At 42.2% G+C, this 13,675-nt stretch overlaps 1 protein-coding gene across 4 annotated transcripts in view; it reads left to right on the top strand.

The window, feature by feature from the left end:
• ETV6 (ETS variant transcription factor 6) overlaps positions 1-13,675 on the top strand; it is a 140,995-nt gene that overhangs the window by 103,973 nt on the left and 23,347 nt on the right. For all 4 annotated transcript variants that reach the window (XM_083738852.1, XM_083738851.1, XM_083738853.1 and 1 more), the window contains exons 3-4: positions 7,441-7,605; positions 8,697-8,831. In XM_083738852.1, the coding sequence (XP_083594978.1) occupies positions 7,441-7,605; positions 8,697-8,831 (300 nt within the window). The remainder of the gene's footprint in view (positions 1-7,440; positions 7,606-8,696; positions 8,832-13,675) is intronic.

Below are 13,675 nucleotides of genomic sequence, written 5' to 3'. Positions count from 1 at the left end.
CTTTGGCCACCTCATGAGAAAAGAATACTCCCCGGAAAAGACCCTGATGTTGGGAAAGATGGAGGGCACAGGGAGAAGGGGATGACAGAGGACGAGATGGTTGGATAGTGTCTTCGAAGCCACAAACATGAGTCTGACCAAACTGCGGGAGACAGTGGAAGACAGGAGTGCCTGGCGTGCTCTGGTCCATGGGGTCACGAAGAGTCGGACACGACTAAACGACTAAACAACAACAACAAAGGTTCCTTAGCTGTAGATCCTGGCCCTTTAAAAAAATGCTTGATTTCAGAACAGGGAACGTATTTTCTCTTTGTTGAGCAATTTTAATGTGAAGAGGGGTTTAAGAGGGATAGGAATTTAGCTTCTGTCTTCCAGGCCACCCCACTCTCCTTTTCCTTAAATTGGCGACATGGTCAACTTTCATGAATCTGCAGGCGATCACTGCCCAGTGAGCTAATTTAGAGTCCTGCCTGTACACCTGATCAGCAAATGCAAGCCGTGTGTTGTGTCAGCAGGTCAGCAGGGTTGATGGAGCATGGGATTTCCACTCTGGTTCCAGAAAGGGGCTGTCACTGCTTCCAGGAAGCAGCACTTGGCTCTGATTCTGGAGAGCTGGAAGATTGATTTCCTCATAGCGAGGACTCGGAGTCTGAACATTCTTCTCAAGTGTTTTAATCAATACGCTTTTCTCACATCTTATAAGTGGAGTCCATTTAAACAGAAGGGGGATTATTTATTGCTAGTTTTGTTGATTGTGACATTATCCAACATTGTGACTATGAGAAGCAATATGACTAAAATTTTAAGACATCAAAACAAGTAAAATGTCCAGTGGGAAAAGGGAAATTGGTCCTAATCAGGAAGTTAAGCCACTTTAGTCCTAGAAATTGGAGAAAATAAAAACTGTAGAGGGAGGATGGTCAGCCTCAGAGATTTAATAGATAAAAAAATTAATTATAATAAAGACTGGCATAAGATTTAGTAGTGTTTTGGGAATGATAAGCACAACAGAGGCAGAACTTGATGAGTGAGAGGTGGAGCCTGTAAAAATCTAATGAAATCTGGAGGGGATGGGAAACACTTGGAGAAACCTAGAGTAGAGCTAATGTAGAAACCTGGTAGCTTATTGCTAGAAACTAGTGGTCTAAGAATGGAGCCTTAAAAATATGGATTTTATCAGTTTTTCAGATCTCAGTATCTTATATAACCAGTTAACGAACTCCTTGTAGTTACATATAAACATTCAGAAATACACCAACAATCTGTGTGATTGTGTGATACATTCTGTGTGCCTGAAACCATAATTTTTCTGAATCCCTTCCAATGAAACTACTACTTTTTAATTTTAATTTTCTTTAAGTTTCCTAGTCGTCATGATGACTGGTAAAATTTGTGAAATGCAGCTTTGATGTTCAAGACCTGAAAGTTCTGAAACACAGAAGAACAATAGCAAAGCTTACATTTTACAGTATTTTGTTAGCAAGGCCTTACTGTAAAATGCATTCTCTTGATTGGGGGTTGACTCATAATTTTGAGCATCTGTGGCTGGCAAAACAGCCCCCTTTCCTTTATCCTGATCTTCTGTTCTGAAATGCCCCCTGCCCTTTCTTCCCAGCTTTAATTTCAAGGCTGGTATGTTTTTGCCAGGATTGCGTGGTTGGACAGAGTCTTGATGCTGTAATTAGAGATGGTTGCTCCCCACCCCCATCCCTTTTTATGATGTGCAGGACTTGCCTTCGGGTATTCTGGTTTCTTAGCTGCTTTCCATTCCCCTGCCCACTAGAAATGCATTCTACCCACCCCGTCACACAGAAGCGTTCCAGTTAAATCACTTTCTTCCTCCAGCACCACAGAGCAATTGTATAGGGTGTGGTGTGGTGGGGAAGGAATCCTCTTGGAGGTACTATTGGAATTCCTTATATTGTAACCACAAGCTTCACCTTGTAGCCATGAACGTTTAGCCTTCTCCCATTCCACCTGTGGCCATGCCCTACTTTAAAAATAAGAAGATATGAAGTGACAAGGAAAAGTACAGAGCATGTACAGAGCGACCTCCACCCCCATTAGCATCTTCCTTCCAAGGAAGACACTGACAGCATCCTCAGCACACAGCCCAATTTAAAAACAAAACAAAATTATCATCTAAAATCAACAGAAAAAAACAGAGTTGAGTGCAGAGTTTAGCACTGATGTGATCTAGAAGTAAAGCAGCAAGCTGAAGAGAGTCAGAAAAACATTTGAGAGCAATGTTTGATTTCTGTTTGAATCCAAGCTATGGGAGAAGCAAGACCTTTTCGGGGTGTTAATGCTGCAAAGCCCTCCATTGTAGATTCAGGTTGTATATATGTGTAAATAAACCATGTATCGTAAAGATAACACAGTCTCCACTCTGCCTCATTCCCCAAAGGAAAGAAGAACCCTGGGTAAAGTGCCTGCAACCGCTGGCATCTTGTACCGAGATTGGGGGGGGGGGGCAACACTGGTATTAGAAGTGGGATTTGTGTTTCCTGGAGGAGGGCCTGTGAGTGAGATGTGCCTGAGTCAAGATGGAGGGAAGAATAGCAACACTCCTTGAGGAACTTAAGAAAACGAAGCAGCAAGAAAGCCGGCAGCAGCACCGGCAGTTGCATAAAAGGAAACAGCTGCTAGCAGAGTGACTGAGAAGCCTCTGTGGACAGAAAAACCTTCAAGAGGGGGTTGAAAGTGACCCAGAAACCCAGCTGCAAGGCACCCAGATGGAAACAGTGGCCAAAAAGATCCAGGGTGTGGATGGGCAGCTGAGGGGCCGGGACTGCGAAGAGAAGCAGTTGGTAGCTGAAGGCAAGGGAGAAGACGATCCTTTGTAGAAGGGGGAGCTGTCTGGAGCTGAGGGGCTGCGGCTGATTGATTTCTTCAGTTCTTGGGAGTCTGCTGTGGAAGTCAAAGTGTAAGAGATGTGTGCGCATGAGCAGGAGGAATTGGAGGTGTGTGTGAACATGCAAGAGGAGCATAATATGGAGCCTGCCAGCGCCTGTTCTCTTATAATGGCAATGGCACTCACCTGAGAGGTGCCAGAACTGAGTTCTGGCTGAAAGAAAGCCCTGGAGCCTGCTGAATTGGTGCAGGAGGAGATGCTAGAGATGATCAGGAGGCCATATGCCTCTAGATACCAGGTGCTTGGGTACACAAAATCCATCTGTCCAGAGTGGCTGGGTAAACCCAGCCAGATGGGCAGGCTATAAATAATAATAGTTGTTGTTGTTGTTATCACCATGCTTTGATTGTGTGTCTCCAGATGGGCTAATGTTAATAGGTTTTGATGGACTAACCCCAATGGCATTAACAATATATTGGAAGTGTCAGACAGATATTTTTAAGAGCTGGATAAAATTGTTAATTGTTAACTCATCAGTTAATAATATATATAAAAGAAGGTTCTGTAATAAATTGGGTAGATCTCCCGGAAATGTATATAATTCATGAGTATATGTAATAATCAATTTAAATACATTTAGCTTCATTTTTGTGTGATTGATTATTTAATGGTTATCATTGCTGCAAAGATATTTAGGTGTAAATATGAATGTAGATAAGGATTTCAGTCTAGGTTTTGTACATGGCACATAACTTTGATGATAAAATTTAGGTATAGGATCAGGATTGTTTCTCTCTTTTCAAACATAATTGGAAATAAGAGTATGACAAAAGGGAAATAAAAGGTTTATGGAAATTTTAAAGTAGTGGGCAATGTCTTGTAAGAATCATAAAAAGGAAGTAAGAACAGTTGTTGAGGAATTGTATTTAGAATTGGTGGAACATTTTTAGGGGTTTCAGGAATCATTAGAGTTAAAAATAGAGCGTATAAAAGAAAAAAAATGGAAGAAAATATTATTTGGAAAGGTTGCCAAAATGGGCATATGTTACAATAAACAAACTAATATTACATATAGTTACGTAATGCAATTAAAGAGATTAAAGAGAATTGAGGGAAACTAGCGCAACAGGTTTCAGAGAGATTGTGAGGATAAAAGTGCAATAATGCTTGATAACTGAGGATAGGCAATGCATAGAAGTGTTGAAATGCAGAATAGAGGACAATTCAGGCAGGAAGACAGGAATAAAAATTAGAGCTTTAAAAAAGGAAGTTGAGAGAGAGGATTTAGTATAGTAGAAAGAAGAATTGTCTGCAATAATATTTGGGCCTGCTTGTACTGAACCCCTCTCTCTATATATATGGCTGCAAACAGAATCAGTTCATAAAAGACAAGACAAGACAGCAGAAGGGACAGGTGTTAAAATAATGTTTTGAGATTTAAGATCTAAAGATGTAACAATGGTATACACTGCAATTAGAAATCCTATGGCACCTGCTGCATTACAGTTGCTGCAGCAGGCAAGAAAAACTACTAGGTATTCCACAAGAGCCTTAGCACTTGTCCAGTGGTCCACGGGGGAGAAGGTTGGAGATCACAGCCCTGAATAAGCACAGAGAAATTCACAATTTTTTTGGTAAGTCACAGAAACTATCAAGAGAAGGCATTAAAGATTTTATGCCATGGGTTCATTTACCAGAAGTAAACATTAACAAGAAACAGGACATAAATATAGAACAGGTAAGAAAAGCTATAAAACATTCTAAGAGTGGAAAATCTCCAGGTCCAGATAGATTCATAGCAGAATATATATTTTAAAAATACTGACAATATAGAAACACCATAAGTGGAGGCTTTAAACTAAATTTAAACTGGAAATCTGCCCCTAAAATGGAAAATAAGAAGCATATCTGTATTATATTAAAAGGGGAGAATAATGAAGATTCAATGTTGTACAGACCGTCTGCCCTATTGAATTTTGATTGTAAAATTTTAACCTCCATAGGGTAACAGAAAAATGTGTGCATAAAGATCAAACAGGTTTTATTAAGTGACGAGCTATAATAATGAGTTTAAGAAGGGTATTAAATATTATGCGATCTCTTGGTTTCTGGATGAAGAATAAGCTTATGACAGGTTCAAGTGGGGGGTTATGAAGGTTTTTATTTTTTGGGAAAGGATTGTATTTCCAACAAATTTCTGTAAGCTGAAAGATTGAAATATTTTTGGCAGAAGGTAACTGAAACTATCAACAGAACTGTATGGAACAACCTTACATTTACAGAGCAAAATATCCTCTTGAATTATATACCCAGCACATGGAACCTTACAAAAGGACAACACGAGTGGACTCTCCCCGCCCTTAGCTAAAGCAAAAAGACTGATACTGATGAATTGGAAAAATAAAAATGCAGCCCCCTTCTACGATTGGATTGGGGACTTACACAAATTTGCAACATATGAACAACTTGCATAGAAACACAGACTTGCCATGGACAAATTCAATGATATTTGGAATCCATTCTTACAAATACTGTAATAGGTTAAGATCTGGTGAAGTACAATAGCAACCTTGTAAAATATAGTGGTACCTCAGGTTACAGACGCTTCAGGTTACAGACTCCGCCAGAAATAGTATCTCGGGTTAAGAACTTTGCTTCAGAATGAGAACAGAAATCGTGCTCTGGCGGTGTGGTGGCAGCGGGAGGCCCCATTAAGCTAAAGTTGTGCTTCAGATTAAGAACAGTTTCAGGTTAAGAACAGATCTCCCGAACGAATTAAATACTTAACCTGAGGTATCATTGTATACAGTTTTGGGTTTTTCCCTCTCCCCCCTTTGTTTTCCCTTGTACACCGGTTCTGTTTCTCTTTTTCTTTCCCCCCCTTTTATTTACATGTATCCATATTTAGTGCACATATAATAATGTATTTTTTTACCTCCCGGCCTTGGCTGGGGGGGAGGGGGGTATAAATAATAATAATAATAATAATAATTATTATTATTATTATTATTATTATTATTATTATTATTATTACCTTTCAATGAAGGGGTGTGTGTGTGTGTGTGTGTGTGTGTGTGTGTGTATATTTCTGTAAGCTGATAGATATAGAAATATGGTTGGGGTGAGATTTAATGACTTAGGTTTCCCAATGTGATATCCTAGTAGAGTGGTAAGACAAGGTTGTCTGCTGTCAGAGGCATCTCTAGTGCAATTGATAAGACAAAGTAAGACAATAAAAGGCATAAGAATAGCAGAAATAGAACATAAAATCAGCTTTCACTGTGATGATATGGGAGTTTTCTTATTTCACTACACAGAATCAGCCAAAATAAATTGGGAAAATGAAACAGGAGTATAAGTGGCTGGATTAAAAATCATTATAACAAAACATGAGTTATTACCAGCAAATGTATATTATGATGAGATTGAATATGAGAGTCGCATAAAAGAATGTAGCTGGTGTAGTAGAGTAAAATATCCGGGTCTCAAAATCACAGATTACCTAACAGAACTATTCAAAGATCATTAGCTCCCGGCTAGATCCGGCACAACAGATCCAACAAGATGTAGAATTCTGGAAAAATGGGGGTGGGGTGGGGAAGAAGCCTAATTAAGATAAATGTTTTAACAAGAATAACGTGTTTTCTGCATAACATCCCCATGTTTTTACACCACAAATGGTAAAGGAATGGCATAGAAAATAATATCAACTTTTATGTGGCTAGGGAAAAAGGTAAGCGTATCAAAGGTTATAGTGAGAGGGAATCACTGGAAGGGAGGACTGTGGAGTCCTGATTTTGAATTTTATTTTGAAGCAGATATTTCAAATGTATTATGGATGGTCAAAAGAATCAGAATGAAATAATATAGGGGATGGAGTTATATAGTAAACATTGGACTTAAAACATGGGATAAACACAGAGCATATCTCACTCCCAACATATCTGATATACTCAGTGCTTTTTTCTAAAAATGTCTAGGGGTACTCTCATATTCCTACTCATATTGAAATGTTGCCCCACAATGAGGCCAAACTTAGATTCACAAACTGTTTAGGGGTATGCGTATCCCTGCGTCCCCCCAGAAAAAAAGCACTGGATATACTCTATGTTTATCCCATACTGTAATTCCAGTACTTACTACAGTTTTCCATAGTGTTTCGATTTTTCATTCATGATTTAAAAGCGAAACACTATGGAAAACCGTAGTAAGATATTTTCTGTACCATCATAGAAGGCACAAAATGTGATACAGATGCCCAGGTTAGGGATACGCAGTGCTTTTTTCTATATATATAAAAAAAAAGGTTTAGGGGTGCTCTCATTTTGACTCAAGAAAATCACCATTTTATAGTTCAAATTGGGAAAAATAAGTACAGTAAATGGACAAAAGTACAAAGATTTACAAAAGGTTTAGGGGTATGCGTCCCTCCGGAAAAATGGGGGGATATGGGGATATGTATAACCCCATAACTCGATGCTCAGCAAATAGTGAAATCCCTGTGTCAGATTCTCCCTGGTATTTTGTGGAATATTTTTGTTTTGGTTTCAGTTTTTCAGTGTATGATTATTCAATCATTTCTGTAGGCTTGCAGCCCATTTACTGGAGCAGAGATGATGTAGCCCATTGGCTGAAGTGGGCTGAAAAGGAGTTCTCATTAAGACCCATTGACAGCAACACTTTTGAGATGAATGGCAAAGCGCTCTTGCTTTTAACCAAAGAGGATTTTCGATACAGATCTCCACATTCGGGTGAGTACTAAGAAAAAAGGAAGGAAATGCGTAATATGGCCTCATTCATATGTAGTGCTAAGCGAAAGTATGGGTAAGCATGAACGAGAAAACATGTGGGTATTCTTAACACAAATCACAGCTGCTTTGTTCCTGCTCTGGACTTGCTAATGTTGTGGCACCCAGAACTAAGCCATGGTTTGACTTCGCTATAACCAAGCCTTGGTTTAGTGCTTGTGGTTTGTCTAGAGTGAGATTTGAACTTATTGCTAAACCGAAACAGGACTTAGGTATGGAGAGCACAACAGCAGCATGGCAGGAGTGAAGCCCCTGTGCATTTTGCTGTGAGTACCCACGCACTAGGTCATTCACGCATAGCCAGGATTTGGCCTATCAAATTGCGTAGGACTGGTACACAAAAGCCCTCTTTAGGTATTTGTTTTGTGCCTCTTGGGACATAGCAACCACACCACTGGGAATAAGGGCAAGGGGGCTGAAGTAAATTCTGAGAGCAGTGGGAAGCAATGGGGCCTGCAATCAGTCTTGAAGTCCTGGGCAGGTTTGTGCAGGTGAAGGTGGTCCTTCAAGGACCCTGGTCCCAGGCTGTTGAAGGGCTCTAGCCTTCTCACAGATGAGAGCTGCATTTCTAAAGATGTTCTTCTGTCTAATGCAGAGGTGGCATTGAGCGCGACGTCCGGCCATTGGGAGGAGCCAGGGGGCGGAGCCGAAGGTGGCCGCAGTGTGGCTTCAGTGGCTGGTGACTCCTGCTCCTCCTGCTTCCGCTGTCACTGGCAGGGGGCTGCTTTGACCATCTCCTTCCTTCCATGGCGGGGGAGGAGGAGAAGGAGTTGGCCCCTGAAGTGGTGCTGTGCTCAGCTCTGCATTTGGCCTTCTCCACTCCCTTTGAATGTTGGGGGGGGCAGCCCCTCCCAAAATAATCAGGGGAGGTCAAAAGGAGATGGCATCCTTGCTCTAATGTAATAGTTTTCTATGGTGCAGAATTTTTTTTGTATGGGGAAACATTTTATCCTGTGTAGTTGCAGTCCAAAGTGGCCCAAACATAGGGGAACCATATATCTTTCATTCACTTGCATGGTCTGTTTGTCTTTTAGGTGATGTGCTATATGAGCTTCTTCAGCATATCTTGAAGCAAAGAAATTCTCATGTGCTGTTTTCACCTTTCTTCCATCCTGGGAACTCTATCCATGCTCAGCCAGATATCATGTTACATCAAAACCATGATGAAGGTAGCAACAACTATCTCTTTGTTTGTTTGTTTGTTTACAACCATTTTTATCTGTGGGCTTTGTGTGGAATGAAATAGGATACATGGGGGGATACTTGGTGAACCCTTATATTATGACCATGGTTGTGGCTACAAATTTAGAGCACTCCTCTAAAAATGAACTCATAATTGCTCCATACAGTTAGAAAATATGTTACTAAGGAAACCAAAGAAGGCCGGAGTTTGAAGTAACAACGGTAAACTTTATTTTATTTTTGTCATAATATGCAAAGAAGGCTTACAGCCAGATCCTGAGTCTAACTTTGTTGTCAAAAGAGTGTTTAGCTCTACAGAGTAGACCTATTTGCTTCACTTACACAATGTGAAATGGCAGGCTGGTACACCTGCATCAAACACAAGTGTGTATGTGGCAACCACTACATAATGTGTGAATTGGCCTTTTATCATGGGTGTCCACTGTGCTTCAGTTTCCTTTCACATGAAGTTTCTATTTAAAGAAAGCAAAACATCATTTTGGCAGTGGCCCATTGCTCCATGGGAAAGCACATGGTCTGCATGCAGAACTCTGTAGAATCAGTTCCTGGCTGCTCCAGTTAAAATGGACCTGGGGTAACAGGACTGGGAAAGAACTGCAATAAGATGAGCATTAAGGGTGGAAAAAATTTCCCAAAGATACCAACTGTATTCAGAAGAGATTTTGCCCACCACAATCCATCCTTCTCCGCAATGCACAACCTCAGGTGTATTTCAAGGCACCTTTTTAGTTCATGTGGTAAGATGTTGAGTCCCCCAACAGGCCTGGCCAGTGCATCTTGTGAACTAGATGTATGGTCTAAAAATTGAATTGGAAACATGGGGGCTTTGGGGGCGTAATGCCAAATCATACTTTGGAATTGGAAGCACAAATGTACGTCTCACATGCTTCCTGTTTCCCTCATGCATTACAATGACCAACTCCTGTTCCTGGTTTTCAGCAAAATGTAGTTGTGCTGTTTCATCCAAACTGCATGTTTCACATTTCCCTTTATGCCAAGATTGTAATCCACTCTGATTTGCTGGAAACCAGGAACAGAAGTTGCAAATCTCTGTGTGGGAAGAGGAGGACACAAACCCAAGGCTCCTTGGGGGCATTCTCATGACAAACAGCCACATTGCATTGGAACCACAAGGCTTGATTCTCTAACTAACTATTCCAAAGTTCTATTGTTCAAAATTGTGTTTTAAGTTGTGCCATCTTAGTTCTTGAAAACTTGGAGCTCCTTTCTGTGCCACAGAGGCTGGACACTCCACTGCTGCCCTGTACAGTACATCCTGTACTTGTTCAAAGAAGAGATGATTAGCTGATCCCAAGATGTATTCCTTAGGGAACTCCCTGCCTCATCTTATTTATGACTTTTTATCCTACAGAGCTATGGACATACACGGTTCCCCCTTTCTGAATTGTATCCTCACAATAACTCTGGATCAAGCTCCCCAAGAGAGCTCTATTTCTGAGGAAGGATGTCACTGTGATGCCAGGTCATCCTTGTTTAAGCTCAATACTTCAGCCACTATGCCCCTTAGACTCTCTTACCAGCTGGTATCTTGATCCCCTTCCCTGTTCTTTCAGGGTATGGGCTACATCGGAGATACGTGCAGGACTGGAACTGGCAGCCAATTACCTGGCATCACAGTGACATTGGTAACTGTTTGCTCATGCAGTTTGTGATCAAACCAGGCAGGCAAAGACAAAAAGAACCAACGATCAACAGATTGTCTGGTTTTGCAAAGTACTGTGCAGGCAACTTCACAAGAAGCTGATCTTTGAGATTGCGTATCTCCATGCACAACGCTTCAAAAGATCTGATGATCACCTGAGCTTGCAAGACCAGGTGCAGAGTGCCTGATTTCAACATGTGGACAGAAGCCTGTCACCTTTGATGGACACCTGATCATAGGCACCTGTCATTAGAGTTTGCAATGTCAAGTGCAGAACACTTTGCAGAAGACTGGTAGGCACCCCACAAGCTCAGCCCTTCTCCATGCCTGGTGTCATATTTGGGCACATCTTAGCCAACACAGTCTCACGGGCCAAATGTGCTTCCCGTAAGCCACAGGTTCCCCACCACTGCTCTGCACAAAACATGTGGTGGCTGGATTGCAAGGACTGCACATTGTTCAGCTTCTTCTATGGACACAACCCATAAGAAGGAAGACTGGTTTTTGTTCTAAGTGTGTGATGTCAGATAGGAATGCCAAGACCAAGAGGTGCTGGCTGGTTCTGCAGCATCAGGTGTGCCTGCCATGGCACCTTCCGCTTCAATGGAGTCCGGGGTCTTTTTCACCTCCAGTCCCTTATAGCCATACTCTACCCTTGTTTTATTGTATTCTCCAAGTGCTTGGTGAATACTTTTGCTCTTTGCTCCTTTCCACTCAGCTTTGCTTCCAACCACTAAAATAAAGCTTTTGCATATGCATTTTTTTAAAAAAGGCACCTCTTGGTAGAAATTAAAAGCTGAGGAGGAGCATTTTGTTTTAATTAAGGATTACTTCCAGCCACAGACTCTGGGCAGTGAGGGAAGCCCTTTGTGCCAAGACTTCACAGGCAGGTAATGAGGGCTTCTTGTGTACTTTGAGTCACTTGTGCTGCCTCTTTCCTGTTGGTGGAAGAACTCACACAGCTAAATATAGCCCTGCACTGCCTTTTGGGTTTCTTGTTGGGTTTAATTCTTCATTGGGTTCTGTGGTATGTATCTGCTCCAACCAGCTCACTTTGAATGGCCATATGGGGGAAAGGGCCTGGCAAGCATTCTCCAGGCGATCCTTACAATTTAGTCTTGAGTATGGTTTCTGTTTCTCTCCTGAGTGTTGTGTGTAGGAGAAAAGAACTGTTGGTGCACTGCAAGAACTAAATTGCTGAAAAACCTCAAGGGTTTTGTGCTTCTAATTCCTAGGCATTGTTTGCCATTATGTCCAAACAGCCCAGTGGCATAGCGTGGGTTGTCAGCACCCGGGGCAAGGCAAGTAATTTGCACCCTCTAACCCATGGATTTGCGCCCCCTAACCCTAACCCCCAGATGTTGTGGCCGGTGCGACCGGCCCCCCCTGCACCCCCCACGCTACACCACTGAAACAGCCCCAAAAGCCCACCTACAACGGAGACTGCTGGCTGCATCTATGCACAAGTTACTGTTCTGGTCTTGCCTCCTTCCAATCAGCCTCAGTGAGGATGGGGGAATACCGTATTTTTCGCTCTATAACACGCACCTGACCATAACACGCACATCGTTTTTAGAGGAGGAAAACAAGGGAAAAAACATTCTGAATGAAACAGTTGATGTATCATTTTTAGGCTTCATGCTGTGGCCACAGACATGTGATCTGATGGTGAATTTGGGGTGACCCATTGCCAAAATCCTGAGAATTCCTGTGGATCCATGCTTTGTAACCACGTTTTTGCACCACTGCAGCCCCAGGCAACAGTGGGTGCGTGATTTTTTTGGTGCAGGCTGTAGCCATGGACATGCTATGTGATCTGATGGTGAATTTGGGGTGACCCAATGCAAAGATCCTGAGGATCCATGTGGATCTATGCTTTGTAACCACATTTTAAGCGGGGAGCGAAGGAAAAACAAAGAAGGGACATTAGAGGGGTGTGCAGAGAAGCAGCTGGCTAAGAATGCAGGAGAGGGATTTAACGGGTTGGAGGAAAGAAAGGCAAAAGTTTCCCCCCACCCAAGCCAGCCATCTCTCTCTCTCTCTTTCTCTCTCTCTCTCTCTCTCTCTCTCTCTCTCTCTCTCTCTCTCCCTCTCCCTCTCCCTCCCTCCCTCCCTCCCTCCCCCTCTCTCTCTCCCTCCCCCTCCCCCCTCTCTCTCTCCCTTCCCCCCCCTCTCTCCCTCTCTCCCAGCAGCACCGGAGCTTGCCTGGAGGGGAGGGGCTTTCCCTGCTCTTTGTTCCCTTTCAGCAAACACAGCAACGAAACTGAGGAGGGTGGGCAGTAAGACCCTGAGGCAGAATGCAGGAAAGCAGCCGCTTCCTCTTTTCAGGTTTCCCTTCTCCGTGAAGCGCCGCGATTTGATTTTTGCATGATTTGTCGGCTCCAGGGACCACACATTCGCTCTATAACACGCACAGACATTTCCCCTTCCTTTTTAGGAGAAAAAATCTGCGTGTTATAGAGGGAAAAATACGGTAATTTTTGTATCAGGAAAGATCCAGTGAGCCAGCCACACCTAATAGGAAGACAAATTACTTGTCCTTAAAGAAGATGTCCTGTTGCAATTTTTCCAGTCAGGGATTAGGGATTCAATGCAGAAATACAGAAAGTGGGCTCTTCTGCAGTTGAAGGGTTAACTGGGAGGGGTATTGTTTTGGTCAGTTGCTATGTTATGTGTGTCTTTTTGTGTTTTTATGTAATAAACCACCTTGTGATCCTTGGATAAAGGGCATTATATAAATTTAATAAATAATAATGATAGCTCTTTCATGTGCATTTAAAAATACATTTTAGGTTTATGATGGAAGAGTGTATCCAGTTTTAACTGAGGATAAAATAGTTCCTTGGCTGTTACGCAGAACCTACAGACCACAGGCTATTCCATTTCTGTGGTGCACAGCCATGTTTTCAATGAGCACTTTGGCTGATAACCGGCAGTCCACAGGGCCCTCCCTGGCACTCCTGCCAGGTGTCACTGAAGATGGCAACACACAGGCTGTGTCTTCCCTAATTCAGATCTTTTTTAATGCAGAAAACGAAACACATTCTTTTGAAATGTAATCCTTGCATTGGCTTAAAGGTGTAAATGTTTAATGTTATGTCTCTCTGTTGGACTGCATGCAGGAAGTGTGTCAAATGACCACGGCTT

Source organism: Podarcis gaigeae (assembly GCF_964106915.1).
Source record: "Podarcis gaigeae genome assembly, chromosome: 5".
NCBI classification, from domain to species: Eukaryota; Metazoa; Chordata; class Lepidosauria; order Squamata; family Lacertidae; genus Podarcis; species Podarcis gaigeae.
The sequence above is the reverse complement of the archived record's forward strand: the minus strand, read 5'-3'. Positions and strand labels throughout refer to the sequence as shown.